The following is a 23,800-nucleotide window of genomic DNA, read 5'->3' on the forward strand; positions in this document are numbered from 1 at the left end:
AGGAACCAAGAGCTTTTCTAACAAGTTCCTGACTGATGCTGATGCTGTGGGTTCAAAGACCATGCTTATAATAACTACTAAGAAAGAGAAATGAGAAAGTGGGCTGGCCCGTGCCCAGGTTCTGATGATGTTCTTTTCATGGTTCAGTGTGCTGGAATTAAGGGTGCCCATTTATGGGGATTTAATGAAAGAGGAGAGATGCACTCCAGTCCATGTGGATGCCTGGAGACACCAAACTTGCAGCAGCCCACAATGGTTTGTGACTCAGGGTCCAAGAAAGTGATACCAACAGTGTGTGCAGCTGGACAAGTGCAGAGTACAGCAGAGCAACTGGGAGGCTTGGCTTTGAGATGGACCTGGATTTGAATCCTGGGTCCACCCTCCAGCTGTGTTTCCTTTGGGAACATACTCTATCTCTTTGGACCTCAGTGTTCTCATTTGTAAACAGGAGCCAAAGATATGAACAGTACCACTAACAGGATTGTTGTGAAAACTATGTAGTGATGAATTATCTCAAATTTCTATTGCTGTGTAACAAACCACTCCAAAACTTAGTGCTCCAAGACTCCAAGACAGTAACAGTTCTTTATTTTCTTCATGAATCTGCAATTTGGGCGGGGCTCAAAAAGGGAGGTTCATCCCTGCTGTGTGCCACATTTGTGAGGCATTGGAGGGCCCACTTTCCAGATGGCTCACTCATACTCTCTACTGGCTGCTTGAGCTTCCTCACAACATGACAACCGGGTTCCAAGAAAAAGGGGGCCAAGAGAATAAAGGAGAAGTATATGACATTCTTATAATCTACTTAGCCTCTGAAGTCATATAGAAAGAATGTTGCCATATTCTGTTGGTTCAGGCAGTCCCAAAGGCCCACCCATCTTCCCAAGGAAGGGAACATGGACTCCACATCTCAGTGCAGATGTGGCAAGGTTCTAAAAGAGCACGTCAAGTGGAAGATACTTTACAAAATTCAATGTGCTATATGCAAGCTAAGCGGTTACCACAGTGTTGGTGTATGGTGAGTACACAGTGGGAGTTGGAATATTCTCTGACTAAAGCTTGGAGGTCTGCCAGGGCTGGGCTCTTGTTTCTGACTAATCTCAAGCAGTAGCTGAGCCGACAAGGACTCTGAGGGGTGTGGGAGAGGGTGTGTGGTACCTGGAGATGGGTCTCTGCAGGCCGAGTGGGAGCTCCACCTCCCTGGGCCGCCCACCCAAGGCAGGCCCCACATGAGAGGCTGGAGTGTGGGTTGACGGGGAAAAGGACAGCCTCAGGGTGTTGGGAGTGATCCAGGGCTTCACCTTCAGCCCTATTGTACCCACCTCCAAAAGTCCCGGATAGACAGGTCTAAACACTGTGTCTAAACACAGCTGAAACTGCTTGTGCATGTGCACTCAGCGTGGGAGCCTCCTTTGTGCTGGTTTACCACCCTAGTTACTCAGGATTTCTAGGCCCTCACAGGTGAACCCAGACCCCTATCTGCACAGGATCTGGAACTGGGAAACCCCCTCCAGGCGCCCAGAGGCTGTAAACATGATTCCCCTTTCTCCACGGAAGTCTGCCTGGAAATCAGCATTGGCAGACATCTCACCTGGGCTTGGGGATTTATTCCTGTATGACTTCAAGTTGACTGGAAGCTCCTCTGACAGCAGAGACTGTGCCTGATTCACAAAAGCTTCCTCCCTGGGAAGCATTTTTGTAGCTGTCTGTGTTGTATAAATGGAGTTGTGCTAGAGCGTCACACACACACATTCACACACACCACCCCTTGTCCTCAAAAGAGGAACCCCAGGTCACCTCATGCCACCTGAATTTCTACCATGAGAGCACATTTATTTTGGTTAAATACCTAAAGACTCTACTTGTTTCCTATAGTATGCAAATAGCTTAGATTCCTTCTTCCCTCTCTCCTTTCTTTCTTGACCTGAGGGTCCAAGGACAACATAGGAATAGTCTGGGGGAAAACTGTATAAAACAAGACTCGTGTGCAGAACATGAAGTCAGGACTGGGGGAGAACCCAGCCTGCAAAATCAGTCTTTGCCAACCTTACAGTAAAACTGGCTCTGCACTCAGAAAATGAGCAGGGGGTCAAGGGTTGGGGTGTGTAGGAATCCTATCTGATAATGTGCAATGAGTCAGAAAAATCATCTTATTCTTTGACTCAGAGATCCCACTTATGGAATTACATTCCAGGAAAATTCAGAAGATAGGCTGTATCTATTAATATTTGTACAAAGGAATCTGTAGAAGCTGGTCAGTAATAATCCTCAACAGCCCATAGAATCAGAGCCACCCTCTGAGGGCTATATACGGCAGGCTCCGCCCTAGTGCCTGATGTATAATGTATTATATATTCAGTCCTCCAACAATCCTAGAGCCGAGAAGTACTCTTCTTTTTAACAGACAGGGACCCATGGTCCTGCCAGGGTCACACTCCTGGTTAACCGTAGTCCAGGATTCAACTTCAGACCTCTGACTCCCAGCTTTGTGTGGTTTACACAACAGGCCACCTCCTGCAATTGTCCCTAAACGCCTGGGACCGCAGGTGTTTAGAGTGACTGTGGGCTTTTAATTCCATAGACCAGTGTGTAGCCATGAAGGTGATTGCTGTGAAGATAAATGGAAAGTGTTTATGGACAACCCATCCACAAGTTGCACAGATCTGCTGCTTAATCTCTCTCCCCTTTCCCCATCGTCTGAGTATCTCTTGCCCGTAATAATAATAACAGTTAACGTCTCTTACACTCAGTATGTGCCAGGCTCAGCACTTTCCATGGAGGATTTCATTTAATTACTCCAGTATCTTCACACCGATCTCCCTTCTACCATCCTTCACATTCTGGAAAGGGAAACGGGGATTTCCCTGGCAGTCCAGTGATTAAGACGCCGCACTTCCAATGCAGGGTGAAAGGGTTCAATCCCTGGTCAGGAAACTAAGATCTCACATGCTGTGTGGAATGGGCAAAAATTTAAAAAAAATAAAAAGAGAAATGGATCACGCTTCTACTCCCCAGCTCAAAAATCCGAAGAGTCTCCCCAGGGCTGATGGGCAAAATCCAGACAGCCTTCAGGACCTCAGAACATGGCAGCGCTTGCCTATCCAGCCCCACTCCCGCCTCACACCTTTCACTTAGCCCCATCCCACCATTCACACATACCATCCTCTTTTGCACCTCTTTGCGCTCTTCCCTGGGATAAGTCCCCTGCTTCCTCTCCCTGGGAGGATACTTACTCATGGTCAGGACCAGCCCAGGTTTAACTGCTCCACAGACCTCATTCTGACGCCCCATCCACCTTCATCCTCCCCTCTGCCTCCTTGTCCCTCTCCGCAGGTGCTGCCCCAGGGCGCCTGTGATGCTCAGTGCATTTGAGATGCTGAGCAGTGGGGCCCACACCTTTGTATCTCCAGTGCCTGGCACAACTAGCTCCAGTGTGTTTATGAAATGAGTATAAAAATAGTGGAACCTCAAACAGTATAGGTGTCGTCTTTCACCATATCTACGAGATCTACTTGCCATTAAAAACTAGCTAATGTGTGTTGGTATTAAGGATTCTAAACACTTTCTATGCACTAATTCTTTGAATCCTCACAATTCTATGATAAAGATGCCAAAATTCTTCCTAGATTGAGGGAAATATTAATAAGAAATGAATAGATATCATTTGTCTGAGATCAGGGAGCTAGCTGGTGGAGCCAGGATTTAGATCCAGGCTGTCTAACTTCAGGTTGTTACCAGAGGAAAATGGAAGCATTGTTATGTTAAGGGGTCAGGGCTCTGAGTTAATTTCTCTGTGAGACTTTTGCAGTCTCAAATGCTGTGTCCCCCAGGGAAGCTGTGATGTCCTGGGATGGGATTGGCAGGGGAGGTGAGAGGTTTGGCTTCCATCTCATTCTCCCTGGCAGTGGAGGCTGCCCTGCTGGCCAAGATCTGCAGCTTCCAGGCTGAGGGTAGCTGTTCTTGGCCCTCCTCTAAACTCTTGCTTGTCCACAGTCCATTTCCCTTCAAGGCAGGGCCTGGCAGTCCGACTACATCATAATCAGTTCAGTTCATCTTTGGAGTCCCATCTCTGCCGCTTAACAAATTGGGTGTCATTTAGCAAGTTACTTCACCTTCCTTTGCCTTCACGTGTCTGTGAAATGGGAATAATTATCAAGTAAGGGATATCTGCTTCACAGTGAGGATTAGATGCAGGAAAGCCTGCAGTCAACTGCTCCATCAGTAGGAGCTGTTATCGGTAGCTCTCTCACTTTATAAACTGTGTCCTCCAGGAGACAAATTCTGCAGGTGGTATTGTGTGAAGAGACACCTGGCCACTTAGAGAAGAGCTAGCAGGTTACACGTGCAGAGGCTGGGCTGCAGGGGCACCTGCCTGTTTACACCCACTGAGAACAGGGGCATGGAGGGCAAGACCGAGAGCTAAGAAGAGTCCAGCTCTAAGACAGGTCCTTCCAAACCCTTCCAAACCCTTCCAAACCCTTGTTTCATTTCCTCCTGATGGCTCTGTTCTGTGGCAGGACTCATTAGCCCCATTTTGCTGATGAAGAGTTCAAAAGGTAAATAGCTGGTGTCACCCAGCTAGAAAGAGGTGGAGATGGATTGGAGTCCAGACCAGCCTCTGTCCAAGGCTGTCATTGGGTCCCTTGCCAGTGCCCAGCTAGGTCAGACAAGTTGTTGTCTGATGGCCAGACCAGCCTCACACACAGTCTGCCGGGTTCAATGGGAATGGCATCCATGGGAGCAAGATGTTCCTGTGGAGAAATGGGCAGGCTGTGGGTTCAGAGTCAGGGAGACGTGGATGGAAACCATGACTCCTGCTCATTCTGGCTGTGTAGCGCCGGGCATGGCCCTAAGCACTCCAGGCTTCAGAAACTCAGAGCCCATGTCGTTCCAATGGCTAACCTGTTTCTATGAGGCTAATCTATGAAAGAACAAACAGCCACATTGCCTAGGATGAAAAAGTGAAAGTGTTAGTGACTCAATCGTGTCTGACTTATTGTGACCCCATGAACTATAGCCTGCCAGGCTCCTCTGTCCATGGAATTCTCCAGGCAAGAGTACTGGAGTGAGTAGACATTCCCTTCTCTAGGAGATCTTCCTGACTCAGGGATTGAACCTGGGTCTTCCGCATTGCAGGCAGATTCTTTACCATCTGAGCCACGAGGGAAGCCCCTTGTCTAGGACAGCTTGTCTGTAAAAGAAGAAAGGGGGATGTTCATTGCCTGAAAATTTATGAGTACCCCTAGAATGTTTTCTGCCATTTTATTTATTCTATTGAGTCAACAAACAATACTGTGTGTTTCCTCTGCTCTAGATGCTAAGATGGGGGCTGGTATCCTGCAGTGGATAAAAGTATAGACTCAAAGGAGTTCTTCGTCAAGACATCCTGACCTGCTTGACCTTCCCTGGTTACTGAGCTGCCATCTCTTATCTTCCGGGAATTGTTTATTTCTGTTTGCTTTGAAAGATAAACAGAAAAATAGAGGCCAGAAGTCCCCATGGAAGAGATGAGGCCTCCCCCGAGTAGGCTCTGCTCTTCTGGGCCTCTCTGAGCACCTTCTGGCAGGACAGCCCCTCCTTTATTCCACCCCCACTGCAGGTGGACTTGGGAATAGACCAATTCCTTGTACCTGCCCAAGTAGTAGAGCCAACTCTGCCTGCCAGATAGGCAAATATTTAGATTTTCTATTGTACCAGGTTTGGCGGGTTGGAGCCACAAAGTTGTGAAGTGAGAAAAAAGAGATGCTGGTACATTCTGGGGTTGGAGGTGCAGAGTTAGTCTCCCTGAGGGGTATCGTTCCAGAAGGGTCCAGCCAGGCAAAGCCCATTTGGAAGCCTCACTCATGCAACCCCCTGAGCTCCCTGCATCTGTACAGGCTATTCTCTGAGCCTGAAATTCCCTCATTCCTCTTTTCCAATTTCTGTTTCTTAACCTAACTCTTGCTGTTTTTTGGTGTCGATTCCAGCATCACCTCCTCCAGGAAGCCTTCCCTGATGGACCTCTCTCTCCACTTCAGAGTCTGATGAGGTGCCCTCCCACTTCCACAGTCACCATCACCTGCCTCTACCAGCACTTGCCGTTCTACAGGAATTCTCTGTTTGTCTTCAATAGTCTGTGAGCTCTTTAGAGCAGAATCTTCACCTTCCCTGCCTTCTGTTTCTAGCATGTGAGGCTGGTGTGCAACCTATCTCTGCTGAATGTTGTTCACTTACCCAGAAAAATGACAGTTGTTAGTCACTCAGTTGTGTCCCAAGTCTGCAACCCCATAGACTGTAACCCACCAGGCTCCTCAGTCCATGGGATTCTCCAGGCAAGAACACTGGAGTGGATAGCCATTCTCTTCTCCAGGGGATCTTCCCAACCCAGGAATTGAACCCTGGTCTCTCTCATTGCCAGCAGATTCTTTATTGTCGGAGCCACCAGGGAAGCCCTTGATTACACAGAGCTGTGTTGCAAAACCTTAGTGTTCATTCAAGAGTCAGCTTATACTAGGGAAACGCAGAGCCCAGTAGCCAAGAGCATATGCTCTGAAGTTAAACCTCATCTCCCCACTTCATGACTGGGGGACCTTTTTTTAAAAGTTATCTATTATTTTTGGCTTCGTTAGGCCCTCTAGTTGTAGGGCTCTTTAGTTGTAGTGCGCTGACTTAGTTGCTCCAGGGCATGTGGGATCTTAGTTCCCTGACCAGAGATCAAACCCATGTCCCCTGTATTGGAAGGTGGACTCTTAACCACCAGACCACCAGGGAAGTCCCAATGGCTGAGTGACCGTAAAGCCTCAGTCTCTATATATGTAAATTGGGGAGAAGCATCACTGCCCCAGAGGCTTAGGGAATCAAATATGTTAATCAAATCAAACAAATCAGATATGTTGTCACCAAGTCATGCCTGACTCTTCGCAATCCCATGGACTGCAGCACACCGGGCTTCTCTATCTCTCACCATCTCCCAAAGTTTGCCCAAGGTCATGTCCATTGAGTCAGTGATGCCATCCAACCATCTCATCCTCTGTCGCCCTCTTCCCCTTCTGTCCTCAATCTTTCTCAGCATCAGGTCTTTTCCAGTGAGTCAGTTGTTCACATGATGTGGCCAAAGTGTTGATATGACCCACACTTTAATACCCTGCCCAGCATGCAGTGAGTATTCAGTTCCTGATTTGGGGAGGGGATGATGATGATGGCAGTAATGACAGGATGCTGTTACTTCCACGAGGAGGTACCCAGCAACAGGACACAGGTGGCACTGGTGCTAGTTGGCATGTCTGCCTTCCCTCCAGGCTGAGCTGCTTCATGGCAGAGCTTGGGTCCAGTCCAGACTTCGGGCCATCCTCAGTACTGAGCCCCTGGAATGACTGAGCCCAGTTCCATGGGAACCCCATGACTTTCTCCAGCCTCACTCCCTCTTCCCCAGAATGGTGGCCTCACGGGACCTTGAGCTCTCTGATGGGTTGTTGTTTTAAAATTAATCCTGGGTACTTTCTGGAATTTTTAAGGACTTTTTTAAATGACTTGTCAAGATTTAACATTTTATTGTTTTGTTTGTCCTAAGATTCACAGTATCATTTGCTCTTGGCTTCTTCATGGTATTGGAATCACATTTGTTCATGCCCACGAAGGCCTACTGTGGCTTTATGGGTCTGTAGCTGTTGCTTCTGATGGCTTTTATGTACCTAATTACTTGTTCGTGTTTTAAGGTCTTATTAATCTAGTTTTAACCTGCTTTTAGAATGAATCGGCTTTTCCCCTGAATGTGCTAATTTTAAGTCATTGCCAGCCCCCTTGTAATGGATCAGAAGATCACCCAGCCTGGCCTCCTGGGCAGGGGAGCTCATGGAGTCAGCCAGAAAGAAATGGGTTCAAGTGATGGCTCAACCCCTAACCCTGAGATGGCTTGGGCGGGTTACTTAACAAGCCTAATTTTGATCAGCTGTAAAGTTCCCAGTACCATACCCAGCACTTGGCAGGTTCTCATTTACTTTCCCTGTCCTTCCTACCCTCCCACTTCCACATTTAACAGTACTAGAGTCTAAAAACATCCTCCTTGTTCCAGAAGCCCTCAAAAGGTGAAGCACCAAACTCCAGGGGGAATGGCTAATTTGTATCTTTTTTTTTTATCCTAATTTTATTTTTATTTTTTTTACAATGGTTTTTTTTTTTTTTTAAACTTTACAATATTGTATTAGTTTTGCCAAACATCAAAATGAATCCACCACAGGTACACCTGTGTTCCCCATCCTGAACCCTCCTCCCTACCCCCTCCCCATACCCTCCCTCTGGGTCGTCCCAGTGCACCAGCCCCAAGCATCCAGTATCGCGCATCATCGAACCTGGACTGGCGACTCGTTTCACATCACGTATAGAAAGTGTCTGGTCACTGTCTGGATTTTCAATTTTCCCCTTAAATTTAAAGAGCACAGGCTTTGGAGGGCTCTGGCCTTTGCAGGCAGAACCAATCGTGGACAAGACCTCCCCTCTTAGGACTTGGCTGTGGAACCACAGAAGCAATCAGGTCCAGCCCGAGGCCTCCAAGCAGAGGCACCCCAGAGCTGGGAGGGCGAGTGCAGAAGGACCACTGAGCCATCATCCCCGTGATTGTGGGAGTGGATGTTTGGGGCTCTAAGGATCGTTATAAATCCTTGGCAGCTAAGTTCACTGTCTGTGGTTCATGCCAGGTCACTGGGTCCATTTAGTGGGAATGGTCTGTCACTCACCGTACAGGTCACTCAGATGGAGTGAGAGGCCTCAAGGTATCCTTGGAACCAGCTTCCTCAGGCTGCTGGTGGGACCTGGGTTTTCTATGTCACCTCCACGCCAGCTCGGGTTTCTAAGTGGTCAGGGGAGCTGGATAATGACTTTTGAAGTGGCAGTCCCCCATCAGAGGACTGACTGTCCTCACTCATCTTTTGGTGCATGTGTTTCTGGGAAAGCTGCTGACAAGGACAAAGTGTTGGGGGTTATTAGTTTTTAATAGAAAAGTTGGACCGGCTTTGCTTTATAACCAGCCGCCTTGAGCTGCAGCTCATTTGCAGACTTCAGATGGTCTGTGAGGATTACTGTTAGGAGGGGAGCTGAAGGTGGCCATACGTTCCCCTTGTCCTTGACTTGTCTGGGCTTCAGTTCCAAGGTGGGGCCCCAGAGCCCATGGTGCAGGGGTTGGGGGGGACAGCACACTGTGATCTGTACCATACCCACCTCAGCTCCCACTGGCACCTGCCTTCCTGTGCCTCTTAAAAAGCACCAGGAACGTCCTCTTGCCTAAAAGTGCCCCCACTAGACCCTGATTACAGGATTAAGCCATGATGAGTGTCCAAGCTAGGAAATTGAATTGAATGACCTCTTAAAGACCCTTTCAGATTTGCATTCACAGTGCAAGCTGAGCCTCATTCCAGACTTGGCCTGATGTGCCAAAGGTGGCTGCTCACCACAGAGGGAGGTCACAGAAGTCCTTGGGTTCCGGGAAAGGTTGTTATCATAAGCTGTTTTGTGTCATAGAAAAACAAGCAACCATTGTTTGTTACCCACCCATTTCCCAACATTCTTTCCTTCTGTCCTCTTATGCGTTTGTAGATGATCACCCCCCTCCCTGACTCCCCACCCCTTTTCTGTTCTTAGAACAAATCTGTTCCTCTGGGAAATGGCTGGTTTATTCCTACAGGATAAAAAGCTTAAAAAAGAAAAATCCATGTCCACCAAGTATGAACAGGGAACAGCAAAGTGGGAGAACTCAATCGCATTTTCAGAGCCACTGCAGCTGTCAGTGGGGAGTCTCCAAATAGGTCTTCTACTTAAACAAAGACTAATTAAATTTTAGGGGAAGCAGACATCAGAAGGCTTCCGGGCACCCGAGTCAGCAGGCAGCCCTGCAGGGTCTCCTCTTGGATCCAAGTCTTCTGGAAGGGAAGGTGCTTCTGAAACATTTAGCCATGGTAACTAGCTTGTCCATCACTTCTCTAATCTCCAACTTTAAAAAGAAAGGCTTAAACAAAAAAAGAAACAAATGCTTTAGTTATTGTTCAACTTTGACAAGCAAATCCCACCCTTATCTAAGTTTTGGATGTCATGATCACCATTACCTAGGACCCCATACACAGGCCCTATGCATTTTATGTATATTTTCTCTCATCCTCAGCATAAACTGGTAAAGTGGGTCTTGTCGTTATCCAAAGCCACTTAACAAACCACCCCAAAATATAATACGTTAAAACAACCACCATTTACTCCCTACTCGTGGTTTTGTGGATTGATTGGGTATTCGCAGCTTCATGTGAGTGCATTCAGCTGAAGGCTCGGTTGAGGAGCCTCAGTTCTCCTACAGTGATCACTTTTTCTCATCCTCTGGAGAGAATCATGCGGTCTTCACTCCAATAGAAGAGCCTCAGTTCAGTTCAGTCGCTCAGTCGTGTCTGACTCTGTGACCCCATGGACTGCAGCATGCCAGACTTCCCTGTCCATCGCCAACTCCCAGAGTTTATTCAAACTCATGTCCATTTCAGTGATGCCATCCAACCATCTCAGCATCTGTTATCCCCTTCTCCTGCCTTCAATCTTTCCCAGCATCAGGGTCTTTTCCAGTGAGTCAGTTCTTCGCATCAGGTGGCCAAAGTATTGGAGTTTCAGCTTCAGCATCAGTCCTTCCAATGAATATTCAGGACTGATCTGCTTTAGGATGGACTGGCTGGATCTCCTTGCAGTCCAAGGGACTCTCAAGAGTCTTCTCCAACGCCACAATTCAAAAGCATCAAATCTCTGGCACTCAGCTTTCTTTACAGTCCAACTCTCACATCCATTCATGACTACTGGAAAAACCATAGCCTTGACTAGAGGTATCTTTGTTGTTGGCAAAGTGATGTCTCTGCTTTTTAATATGCTGTCTAGGTTGGTCATAACTTTTCTTCCAAGGAGCAAGTGTCTTTTAATTTCATGGCTGCAGTCACCATCTACAGTGATTTTGGAGCACAAGAAAATAAAGTCTGTCACTGTTTCCCCATCTATTTGCCATGAAGTGATGGGACCAGATGCCATGTAGAATAGCCTGTACTTCCTTAAAGCACAACAGCTCCATCCCAAGAGGGAGGATCCTGAGATGATGAGCCCCCAGTGAGCCCCCCGGGCTTCTGAAAGCACTGTTTGTATTGTGCTTCCTGCTGTCCCATTGGCCAAAGCAACTCACACCACCAAGGCCAGAATCAGTGTGGGAGGGGGCTTCCCAAGGGTGTGAACGTCATATGACCCACTGGGGATCCTGATGGAACAGTGCCACAGAAGGTACTGTGAATCCCTCTTTTGTAGATGAGGGCCTGAGGCTCAGAGAGGTTCCTCCTGTTGCCCAAGGTCATTCCTACAGCTCGGGACAGAGGGTCCAGGTCTGTTGACTCCAGGGAATGTGTTCTTTGCTGACAATACTGGGTCAACCTGATACAGCATGGGAGGGAGACAGATACCAAGAGCTGAGCTTCCCAGCCTCTTTAACCCAGAGGACGGCCCAGCAGGCTCCCTGGCCCCTTGGTGAGTGTTCCACCAGCAGACCAGAGCCATGGGGCTGTGTGAGGGCAAAGGCAGCGTCAGGAGGCATTGAAGACATGCACCAGGCCACAGTCCCAGTTATAGTGCAGGGTTATGACCCTGTCTACCTCCCCCTCCTTCAGCACTGACTCTGTTTGGAATGCCTTCCCACTTTAGAAAGCTAGTCATATTTCCTTGAGAATGAGGGCCCTCCTGCCTCTGTGCTTCCCCTGACGCCAGCGCCTATAACACTGAGCTATAACCACCTGGCATGTCACTGTCCCTCCTTCTTTGTGGTGGTCTCTTAGGGGCATGGGTCTTCAGGACCGAACTCTGGCTCCCAGCACCTACACCCAGCAATGGTTGGGCTGAACTGAAGAGTGTTCCTTCTGGGGCTGCTCAGAGTCTTAGCATAATGTCCATGTTTTCTCTGCAGCCCCTCAAAATTTACCAGACATCTGCTGGGCGCCCTGCATGGGCTGGGAAACGAAGGCACTGCGTCATGTAAGGCCCATGTTCCAGCCCAGGTTCTTTTCCTCATTAGCTGGGTGACACTGAGAAAATCACCTAACCTCTCTGAGCTCAGCCTCTCTGTATCTTCAATATAGACGAGAACCGGTCTCTTTTCTGCCTAACTCACCCAGGGTCAAGAGTCAACAGGAATTCTAGGCTGAGAAAGTACCTCCTGTGGAAACTGACATAGCATTTGTGTGTTTGGGATCCTTCTCTTTGAGGGTCTGATTTGTAGGGCTCTAACAAAGAGTTCTCTACAGTCCAAGAGCCTTCTACTCCCTGAATCCCTAGGTCTATCATGAAGCCTGAAATTGCACCATCCATCATTCTTTTGATAAGGTATTTTTATTATCTATATCCAAATGGTCCCTGTTAAAAGATGCCAAATGATCTGGAAAGGGTAACGTGTTAGCACCGGAGCAAAGCCTGCTTTACCATTAATGAACATCTCTTTCAAGCTCGTTCTCTGACATTGATGTTGGAAGGGAAGCAGGTGTGAGTCTTCTGGAGATCAAGGTGGTGATATATATCAAAAACCCTAAAAGTATGCTCACTCTTTTATGCAAGTCTTTTTGCCTCAGAATTTATTCTAACAAAACATTGTGTTCAAAACTATGTACGGAAGTCTTATTTATAGTAGCACAGAATTATAAATAACCTAAATGTCCAAGAATAGGTAACAGGTTAAATAATGGTGCATGTACAAGGAAATACTGCCAGGACTGCCTTCCATGGGCCTGCAGTCAGGGGAGCTCCACAGGCTTCTGTTCCCAGAAGGGCCCCTCCCTTGGTTTAATGCTCTGCTGTCACTGTCTTAAAATTCTTGCATGCTTGCTAAGTCTCTTCAGTTGTGTCCGACTCTTTGCAACCCCAGGACTGTAGCCTGCCAGGCTCCTCTGCCCATGGGGATTCTCCAGGCAAGAATACTGGAGTGGGTTGCCATGCCTTCCTCCAGGGGATATTCCCAACCCAGGTATCTTACATCGGCATTGGCAGGCAGGTTCTTTACCATCCTTTACCATCCTTAATCATTTTTTATAAAGGAGTCTTCATTTTCATTTTTTGCTGGCTGGGCCTTACAAATTATGTGTCCATTTCCTAAATATTACATAACAATTAAAATAATGCTTATGGAGAATATTTGTCAAAGTGGAAAATTGCTTCTATTAAATGAAGAAACAGGTACAAAACCATATATGATGCAACCCTGAACCTTATGTCTCTGTATCTTATGTCTCCTGCATTGGCAGGAGGGTTCTTTACCACTTGGGAAGCCCACTGTTTTAAAAACAAAAACATTATACATAGAGATCCTGGCAGGTTACAGTCCATGGGGTTGCAAAGAGTGGAACACAACTGAGCGACTAATTCTTTCAACTTTCATACATAGAGAAAAAAGGACTGGACAGAAATGCACCAAAATGTTAGAGTAATTATCTCTGAAGAAGCAAGATTACAATATTTTTATTATTGTGATCTTTTTTGAGCATTTCTTGCATTTTATAGGACGGAGGGTAGGAATACGCTCCTTGGCTCGAATGTTTCCAGTAGAGACAGAAGTGTATTTCTTGTAACTGAGCATCACGGTTCTTTCTTGGCCTCTGGGTGCATCTGGAGCCCTCTGTATGCATCTGTATGCAGGGGAGGCTTCTGAATAAACATGAAGAGCAGCTCAGTTGATGAGGAGGCCAAGTGTTCTTATGAGCTCCTTGAAGTTGATTTCAGTCCCCACTTCCCTTCACAGGCTGGGTGTGCACAAGGCGCTCAGCAAAGGGTCATCCTGTCTGTGGCTTGAGGTCATTGGAAGCCTTTACCCTACACCCACCTTCTCAGACGTTCACTTCATTCTGCTCTGACTTGGAGGTGGGACCTTCCCTCTGGCTTGGGGCTGGACATGTGCCCCGAGTGATTTCTGGACCAGGGAAAGAAGCCGCTCTCACCCCAAGTCCTCCCATATCCCTCCCGCTCTGGGCTCCGGGAGCAGAGGGCAGCTTGATTCCTGGGCGGAGCTGGGGACACACCGGCTCCACCTGTCCCCCTTGTGCCCGCCTCTCACGGCAGGCTTCATCCCAACAGTAGGGGGCAGTAGAGATCAGCAAACCCAGGCTGGAGACTGGGGGGTGGAGTAGGAAGGGGCAGGTGGTCCTCCTGTAGGGAGTGCACCCCTCACTCCACACCCACTTCCCAGATTCCTCCTGCTCTCCTAAATCCTTTTCAGGCAATTGCTAACCGTCTTCTCAGCTGAGCAGGGCAGGAACACAAGAATCCTAGAAGCTTACCTCTGTGAAGCCAAGGCTTCTTGAGTTCATGGCCTCTGACCGCCTCATATGACAAATGAGGACACTGGGGCTCAGAGAAGTGATGGACTTGCTCAGAGCCTCACAGTGAAGGGACGCATGGGGTTCTAACCTCTCCATGGGGTAGGGCAGAGCTCAATGGACCAGAGGTGGGCAGCTGCAGATACTGGATAAGCCCACTGTACACAGGTCCCAGTCTAGCCCATGGGCTTCTGGGCTGTCTCCCATCTAAATTCCAGCACTCCCAGCTCTGTATTTCTGGGTAGGTCCAGGTGCAGAGACTGGGCTTCCTCCTGCTGTCTGTCTGGCCATCAGCACACCCAGTACCTGTGGTGGCACACGAGGCTCAGGGAAGACGTGAGAGCTCAAAGGTGGGGCAGGGCGTAGGGGGTGGTGGCCTGACCGGAAGGGCAGACAAGTTGCTTCCTCCTCTTTCCCCACCGTGGTCCCCTGGAACCTGGAACCGGACACGAAACCGTCTTGAGGAGCTTCCTGAGCATGCTCCACATCCGTGCCCGCCCCAGCCCCATTCTCAGCCTTTGCACTGTCAGCCCCACCCCAGTGACTTTTTCTCTCCTAATTACCCATTTACATTTATGAAGGTTTTTGTAAATTTTAAAACTGATTTGCATGTGATGGGCAAGGGGCACAAGGCTGTAGATTTCTCTAATGAAACTGACTTGAGCACACCCTGGATTCTCAAGGTTGGGGCTGCCCCTACCCCAAAGCCCAGGGGCTGCTGGCTCCAGAATAACAACTGTATTTTTTGCCTCGGTAGACCACGGTGAGCTGGGATGGGGACAAGCTCGAGTGTGTACAGAAGGGCGAGAAGGAGGGACGTGGCTGGACCCAGTGGATTGAGGGTGACGAGCTGCACCTGGTAGGTTCTGGAGGTTGGGAAGGTGGGTGGGTAAGCCACGCTGGACCCCACAGGTCCTGGTCGCGTTGGGGCCTGGGTGGACTTTGGAAGAATGCACCATGTCTGGGCCTTGGCTTTGCTCTGACACTTCTCTTCCAAGGCCCTGGAGAAGATGCTTGAGTGATTTGAAGAACAGAGCAATGTGTTTAAGGTCTGGGCTGACCCAATTGTCCAATCAGAGGGAGGTGAGGACATGCATCTGCTAACCATCAGATGTGGACCCAAGCTCTTTAGCATTCCATATCTCTTTTCCATTGTCTCATCAACCATATGGCCAGGTACTGTTATGGTTCTTATTTTGGAGAAGACGTGGAGGCTCACATCCCAGTAACACAGCTAGAAGATGACAGAACTTACATGTGCTCCCAAATGATACCCGTTTTCACCATGCCAAATTGTGGCTAGCCAGAACCAGGGTGACTTCTCTAAGCTTCTCAAGACATGATCTTGTTACTCTAAAACTAGGTTCACCTCTTGGTGGGTGTCAAGCCCAAAGATACAACCAAGCCACAGATTGGGAGAAGGAAGCATTTATTACTTGCAGCAAGTAAGAAGAACACTGGGCATTTTTCTGAAAGCCATGTCTTTCCAAACACCAAAATTGGGGAAGTTTTAAGCCAAGGGCTCATACGTATTCATGAAGGGACTTGAGCAGAGGAGAATTCAGCATCGAGATGGGGCAAAGGTCAACAGAGTCCAAGCTTTAATTGATGGAAGTCACAAGGGTCAGAAAATGTCCATCATTCACCTCAGTGGGGGCTTTAGTTCCTTCAGAACCCAGAGATTGTCATGTGTATCCCTTGAGAAGAAACTCAGCCCCTGTTTTATCACAGTTCCTTGACTGCTTTTCCTTGATTCCTGCATTTCTTCACTTCCCTTAAGATCATTACTTACTCAGACCTGTTCGAGGGCAGGCATTAGATCACAAAGTGGCTTCAGTCAAAAATGGTTTCTTTTATGTCCAAGGACCCCCTACCCTATCTGCTCACAGTCTCAACAGTCTGGGTCAGGAGAGGAGAAGCCTTTCTTGGCTCAGGTGTGGGCCCCTCCCTCACGCTGTCCTCCAGCCTGGGACCGCTGGTTAAAGCCACGTCTATGCTATCATTATCGGGAAAAAGCACATCCATATCCAGAGTAGGTGCCTTAGCCCCTGGGAGTCTAAAATACCACCTACCCTCTGAGCAGAGACCTTGCATCACTCCTGCTCCCTTGGAACTCTGTGTTCTGAGAAAGGAGCCACGTACAGGTGACCAGGGTTCTATTCTGACTCACCAGGTACTTTTGGGAGGTGCTTTCTTTCTGTCAACCTCATCTGGAAAACACCATCCTACCACAAAGGGCTTCTGCCGAGATCAGGATCTGTAGGAGCTTCAGGACATGTGTGCAGTAAGAAGAGGCACCAGGACATCATATTCAGAGGCAGCTTACAGCCTGGGCTGCAGTGCCTGACCTTGAACCAGTCTCCTTCTTGAGCCTCCACTTCCCCAGCTGCAGAGCAACCAGGGTGGGTTATGTGATCTTCATTAGCCCTTTCAGCTCAAAAGTTCCATGACTTTTTGCCAGAGGTTACAAAGTAGGGACCACAGGTATCTTTTATTTGGCCATCCATGGGCCTTACACTTTTTCAGCTAACAACTTAAAAATTAGGAGATGTTACATAAATATTCAAGTTTCCAGCCTCCTATCAAAAAAAAAAAAAAAACAACCTTGGAAAGTGTAAACACTGTGCTGTCGTTCTCTCTGGCGACATTCAGCAGGGGCTGCCCTGCTGCATTTTAGTACAACCTGGGAGCTTTTAATATAGCAATTCCAGGACTCCACCCACTGAAATGCTGATATAACCAGTCTAATCTGGGACCCAGGCATTTTTCAAACTCCCCAGGTAACTCCAGTGTGCAGCTGGAGCTTGGAACCACCATGCCAGTTTGCAACCCTGGTCTCAGTGACCTGTTGAGCCCTTTAGGGGTTGAGCCTTGCTTCTGGCCCTGATTTCTTTCAAATCTGTGCACAGTCTCTGACCTGGGCTTAGACCTGGTGTTTTTAAAGCCTTTTGGCTCCTGGAGGGTAGTAGGAGGAAGGAGGCATCCGAGGGTCCTGTTGATCAGCTCTGAGCCACATCTGTCTCCAGCCAGCTCTATCTAGAGGGCATAGCCAAGACTGATGTCCCCTGACCCAGGTCATCTAACTCTTCAAGGAATTGTCTCATTCAGACCAACTCATGAGGAAAAAATAGCAGTCACAGAGTATTTTCAGAGTTCCTGCCCCTGGACATGCTGAGCCTCAAGTGTGACCTTGCTTTGGCCAATAACAAGAATCTGTTTTTGTTTCAGGAGATGAGAGTGGAGGGTGTGGTCTGCAAGCAAGTATTCAAAAAGGTGAATTGAAGCTTGAGCAGATCTTGGTCTCTAGGAATGAGTGACATGACGGGGGCACCGGGGTCCCCCCCTTTCTGCACAGCATGGGGCAGAGACGCCTGGCTACCCCCGCCTGTTAGCAGAGTCTGTCTCTTGGTGTTGTCTCTTTTCCTTTTCTTCAAACGAAGCCATCCCAATAAAAGTGGTTTCTGCTTGAGATGTCTGTTTTGGGGAAGCTTCAAAACCCCACTGTGCTCACATTTTCTCTGAAGGCTTCTGAAGCTGGCTTCTCTTAATGCCAGCCCAGAGCAGAAGTGAAAAATTCAGCCACATGCCTGCAGGTTTAGTCCTGAGGTTAACCTATGTGGTCTCTCCCTGGGGCATAGGCTTGGGTTCGAGATGGGTGGCCTGACATTCAACTGTCTATGTGCCAAATACCTACCATGTCACGTGTCCAGTGTGGGCCAAGGTGTAGTGAGTGCCACGGAAGAAGGCCAGGATGCCCTTTGCCTGGGAACTTATAGCCTTATGAATGAGAACCAGCCAACAGTGACTTCGTGACTGCACTTACAAGTGTACAGGAGACGCTCCAAAAATTATTTGTAAATGAAATGGAGCTGGATAGGATTTTCAGCTCAAAGCTAGAATGAGGTGAACATTAATGAAAGGCTGTTACCAATTGGATTTGATTCTAGAGGTGTCAGAAACACACTCCTCACCACCTCAAAACCATCCCCACCTCATCTGTGGGCTAATGCAATGCCATCTTCTTCACTGTTAGAGATGAGGCATAACTTGCAAATCCCCCTGGAAGACAAAAAGCAGTCTCATGTTCTCACTAAAGTGTAAATGACTGTTAGCTGCACCTTTGCATAAAGAAACAGGGAAACAGTGAGGGAATGGGAGCTAAGGGATAGGAAGAACCACTGGGAAGGGAGAAACTCACTCATGACCCTCAACATCAAGCTAGCCCAGGCTGGGCCCTGCCCCTTGGGAGGAGCACTGTGTTAGGAGTCAGATGAGCTGAGTTGGAATGCCAGTACCACCACTCACAGGGCCACCATACCTCTCTGGACCTCACTTCTGTAGTCAGAAACCCACAACAATAATCTCCCTCTTCCTGCACAGGAAGGTCATGAAGCTTATCATGCATGTAAAACTTGTGGACTGCCCAGCACTAGACCAGTGGCTCTCAGACTGGGCTAGACCTTACACCCACCTAAGAAGCTTTGAAAATTTCCCATCCCCAAGCCACTCTCCAGAACCAACTACATCAGAATGTCTCCAGGTGAGACCCAGGCATCAGTATTTTTTTTTTTTCAAGCTCCCCAGGTGATATTAGTATGCCACTGGAATTGAGAATCACTGCCCGAGCTGGGTGTTTCTAACCTGGGGGTAATCCAACCCCAACTCCGGAGCATTTGGTAATGTCTGGAGACATCCTTGATTTCACAGCTTAGGTTGTGGGCGCTGCTGGCAACTATTTGGATAGAGGCCAGTGTGTGTGTATTAGTTACTCAGTCGGGTCTGACTCTTTTGTGACCCCGTGGACTGCAGCCTGCCAGGCTCCTCTGTCCATGGGATTTTCCAGGCAAGAATACTGGGGTGGGTTGCCATTTCCTTCTCCAGGGGATCATCCCAACCCAGGGATCGAACCCAGGTCTCCTGCATTTCATGCAGATTCTTTACCATCTGAGCCACAAAGGAAGTGGGCAGGGATGCCTCTAAATATCTTTCAATGTCCAGGAAAGCCCCCACAATGAAGAATTACCAAGCCCAATGTGTCCACAGTGGCAAGATTGAGAAGCCCTGACCTAGAAAAACATAAGAAATGTTTGTTTTTTGATTACTGAGGTTATTTCCCTAACCCAGACCAAGGACATGAAAGTCCAGAATGGCCTAAGACTCTAAAGACCCCTTTACATTTGTAGCTTTGGTCTTTGTCCTTGAGGGTATAGAACTCAAAGACCAAGATTCTTGTAAAGACCATCCATTCATTCATTACATGAATGTTGCATGAATGCTCAGTCCTTCAGTTTGCGACACTATGGACTATCCTGCCAGGCTCCTCTGTCCATGGAGCTTTTCAGGCAAGAATACTGGAGTGGGTTGCCATTTCCTTCTCCAGGAGATCTTCCCGATCCAGGGCTTGAACCTTACTCTCCTGCATTGGGAGGCAGATTCTTTACTGCTGGCACCACCTGGGAAACCTCACCAATGCTTAATAAGGATCTGTTAAGCAGCAGGCACTGAGCAAACACTACACCTGTTGGCCACCAGGCATTCCCATCCCATCCCTGGTAACTGAGATCCCATCAGACTTCCGCTCTCAATACATAAATGCCTCACTCAACCATTAGGTTCTGAATGGGGGTGGTCTCAATGGTGTGGCCCTACTGGTGTGAGTGTGATGTACAGAGACTCCCGGGAGTCTCTGTTCCCCAGGGGAGACTCAGCCCCACTCACTGATTAGCTTGAATATCAAGACCTATTTCACTGGGCAGTGGGAGCCACAGGAGGTTTCTGAGTAGGAGAGTGGCAAGATCCATCTTTTAGCAGAACTAATCTGGTAGCCATTCTCTCCAAAGTAAGAAGAGAAAAGGTGAGGAATAGCAGTTGGAGTTTAGCACAGGGCAGTCACATTTAATTGAAATTCACTTCACATGAGATTAATCTTTCCAAAGAAGTACATGTCGAGTGGGAGGGATGTTTCTTACTGTACATAAATCTATCACCACAGAAGCAGGCTTTGGGCTTTTAACTGCTACTTTCCGGTTGGAAAAGCCATTTCCGATGGCTTGCAAAGGGCTTGCTCCTAAATTGGCAGCAGTGTGTATCACAGTGCTTGCTCAGCCCTCTTTGAGGCATTTTAGTACTTCTCACTTTCAATACAAAGCTATTGATGTTGGCTCCATCTTGGGAACACTGCTGCCAGCTCCACCACCTAATTGACACTTGGATGGCATTGTTACCAGATATAAAAAAGATTTTCAGTTCTAACAACAGTGGTTGATCACATAATCGGGCTCTAGGAATGGATTCACTCACTGATCTTCCAAAGAATGGCAGCAATACTGTGATACCCACAGGACGATAAAGGGTGGAGGCTACCTATTTATCGGCTCACTTGGTGCCATGAGGCTTTGGAAATCGTGTCACTACATCTTGAAAGTCCTGGGGCCTGTCAAGTTGGAAAGGTCCTGGTTTTTATTTTGGAGTTTTTTTTTTTTTTTTTTTTCACATTTTTTCAAATGGAGGGGTTGCAACATTTCAAAATACACTTGAAGTGAGGCCTTATATATTTACATCACATAATTTCAAATATTCAAAAACTAGGGCTGCCACATGCAACAGCTCAGGCACCTTGCTGAAGCCAGACCTCAGAGAATGGCAGGCCCTCACTGGGACAGCAGGGGGTGAAGTTGCTGAGTAGCCAAGCACTGGCCATGTAGCCCGGGTTTGCATCCCATCTCAGTCTCTTCCTAGCTCTGTGAGGTTAAGGCAAGTCATCACAACCCGTCTGTGCCTCAGTTTATTCATCTGTAAATTGGCGCTAATAATTCCTCTTTGACAATTTGTTAGGATTTACTTAATCTATGTAAGCGACTTAGAACAAATACGTATTTTATCTGCAAAGAGATTTAACAGTGCCTGGCATATAACTAGCCAAATCATATGTGTGTGGTTAAAAATCAGAGATCTGAGAGGCACTTCAGGGTGGAAGCAATGTGAACTCACTGTAGACACGACAACACAGCATGGGTGATGAAAGAGCCAGAGAAGCTAATCTCACGGCAGCCTGAAGCTGTTAACAGGAATCAGGAGGGGTGGGTTTCTAGGGCAGGAAACTTCAGACTGCCTCAGCAAGAGATCTCGCACAGGGCCCCTCTGACCTGAGGGTGTAGAGTCCAGCGTAGGTCTGCCACCCCCTCACCCCCACCACAGGGCACTGACAGACTCTGGAGTTTCTGATGGAAACACCATGCCATCCATCACAGGGCTGGCAGGAGGATGGACTTCTGACCAAGACCCCCAGGGCTCCTGAAATGTCATTCTCTGGGCAGCTTCCCAAACCTTCCCACAAGAAAGTCCTGACATGTGACCACCAAGGACCTCTCTGGAAAGTCCTAATTTATAACCTCTGTCTCGGTTAATTAGAACACCTCTACCATTCCTTTCAAGGTGCAAATTAAACAGCTCATCGCTGTTTGCAATTAAAACCTCTGCTCAATTCTCTAAAATGTCCCTTATCCACACCATCCCACCTCACCTGCAGAATTGTGTCTCCAGGATCTCTGCCCACTCAGCCCCAGCCACACATCCCACCCTGAGCTGGGACCTGCAGACCTGCAGAGCAGAGTCAATAGCAGCGGTGAGGATATATACTAACCACCCACATCACAGGAATGGCTTTCCTCTCAGGGAAAGTTGGGACAAGGAAAGGGATGGCTGTCTCTTTGTTTAAAAAACAAAAAAAGACTTGATTTGCTCTGGGAAGGATACTTACCAATCATGACATCCCCCATTTCCCCTCCAATAACCAGACCCCCACTCATCCTTCAGGGACAAGTTTTGGGTCCTCTTTTCCCCCCCTCTACAACCCACAAACCTCCCATCTGTGAGTTCTGATCCTCTTGAATGTGGTTCTGGCTATTTCCCCTTTTTGAGATGCTCCCAATACAGAAATACAGATCAATATGACAAAATTGTTGTTGAAGTGGTTGCATGTAACCAGTAGTTTAGCAGACAAAATTACAGAGTAATATAATTATGCTGTGCAAATTCCAAACTCTTTACAGAATTTGTAAGATTAATGAATTCATGAGTCCCTGAGGCAGTCTGGTCCAATCATGGTTCACAAGTTTAAAGGTGGAGAATGAACTTCATCACTGTTTCTCTGTGACCTTCATGTGTAACTTCCTTTGATGATAATATCCAAAATTGAAGAGCCCTTCATGAATGTGATGTCTGGGCCAATGGGTCCTTTTCCCCAACACCGTGGGCTCCCACTGGAAGCCCTGTTTGAATTCCTAACACTTAACTCTCAGTCCCACCACAGTTATAGACACTCCACTGGACATTTATCACATTTGTGGCTGTCTACCATCTTGTGAACAATTCTCCCACGTTTAAAGAACTTTCTTCATTAGGAATTCTGTCTCTCCAAGATTAATGGGAAAGAGAGTTACCTTTCTCAGCCTACTTGCACCCAGGCTCCAGATGTAAGACTGAGGTGCCTTCAATTATCTTGTGAACTGAGAACTTCTGGAAGTTCAAGATGGATTTAGAAAAGACAGAGGAACCAGAGATCAACAGCCAACATCTGTTGGATCATAGAAAAAACTAGAAAATTCCAGAAAAACATCTACTTCTGCTTCATTGACTACGCCAAGGCCTTTGACTGTTTGGATCACAACAAATTGTGGGAAATTCTTAGAGATGAGAATACCATACCTTATTCCTCCTGAGAAATCTGTATGCAGGTCAAGAAGCAACAGTTAGAACTGGACAGAGAACAATGGACTGGTTCAAAATCGGGAAAGAAGTACTTCAAGGCTGTATATTGTCACCCTGCTTACTTAAATTATATGTGAAGTACATCATGTGAAATGCTGGGCTGGAATGCACAAGCTAGAATCAAGATTGCTGGAGAAATATCAACAACCTCAGATATGCAGATGACACCCCCCTTATGGCAGAAAGAGAAGAGGAGCTAAAGAGCCTCCTGATGAAAGTGAAAGAGGAGAGTGAAAAAGCTGGCTTAAAACTCAACATTCAAAAAACTAAAATCATGGTATCTGGTCCTATCACTTCATGGCAAATAGATGGGGAAACAGTGGAAACAGTGACAGACTATTTTTTTGGGCTCCAAAATCACTGCAGATGGTGACTGCAGCCATGAAATTAAAAGATGTTTGCTCCTTGGAAGAAAAGCTATGACAAACCTAGATAGCATATTAAAAAGCAGAAATGTTGCTTTGCTGATAAAGGTCCATATACTCAAAGCTATAGTTTTTCCAGTAGTCATGTATAGATGTGAGAGTTGGACTGTAAAGAAAGCTGAGTGCTGAAGAATTGATGCTTTTGAACTGTGGTATTGAAGAAGACTCTTGAGAGTCCCTTGGACTGCAAGGAGATCCAACTAGTCCATCCTAAAGGAAATCAGTCCTGAATATTCATTGAAAGGACTCATGCTGAAGCTGAAACTCCCAATA

The 23,800-nt window shown here is 47.5% G+C and overlaps 1 protein-coding gene across 1 annotated transcript in view; it reads left to right on the plus strand.

The window, feature by feature from the left end:
- LOC113894447 overlaps nt 1-17,802 on the plus strand; it is a 170,593-nt gene extending 152,791 nt beyond the window's left edge. The window contains 2 exon segments of the mRNA XM_027544885.1: nt 15,091-15,192; nt 17,562-17,802. Coding sequence (XP_027400686.1) covers nt 15,091-15,192; nt 17,562-17,615 — 156 coding nt within the window. The 3' untranslated portion in view covers nt 17,616-17,802.
- Nucleotides 17,803-23,800: the final 5,998 nt, after the last annotated feature.

Source organism: Bos indicus x Bos taurus, chromosome 1 (genome assembly GCF_003369695.1).
Source record: "Bos indicus x Bos taurus breed Angus x Brahman F1 hybrid chromosome 1, Bos_hybrid_MaternalHap_v2.0, whole genome shotgun sequence".
Classification (NCBI taxonomy): Eukaryota; Metazoa; Chordata; class Mammalia; order Artiodactyla; family Bovidae; genus Bos; species Bos indicus x Bos taurus.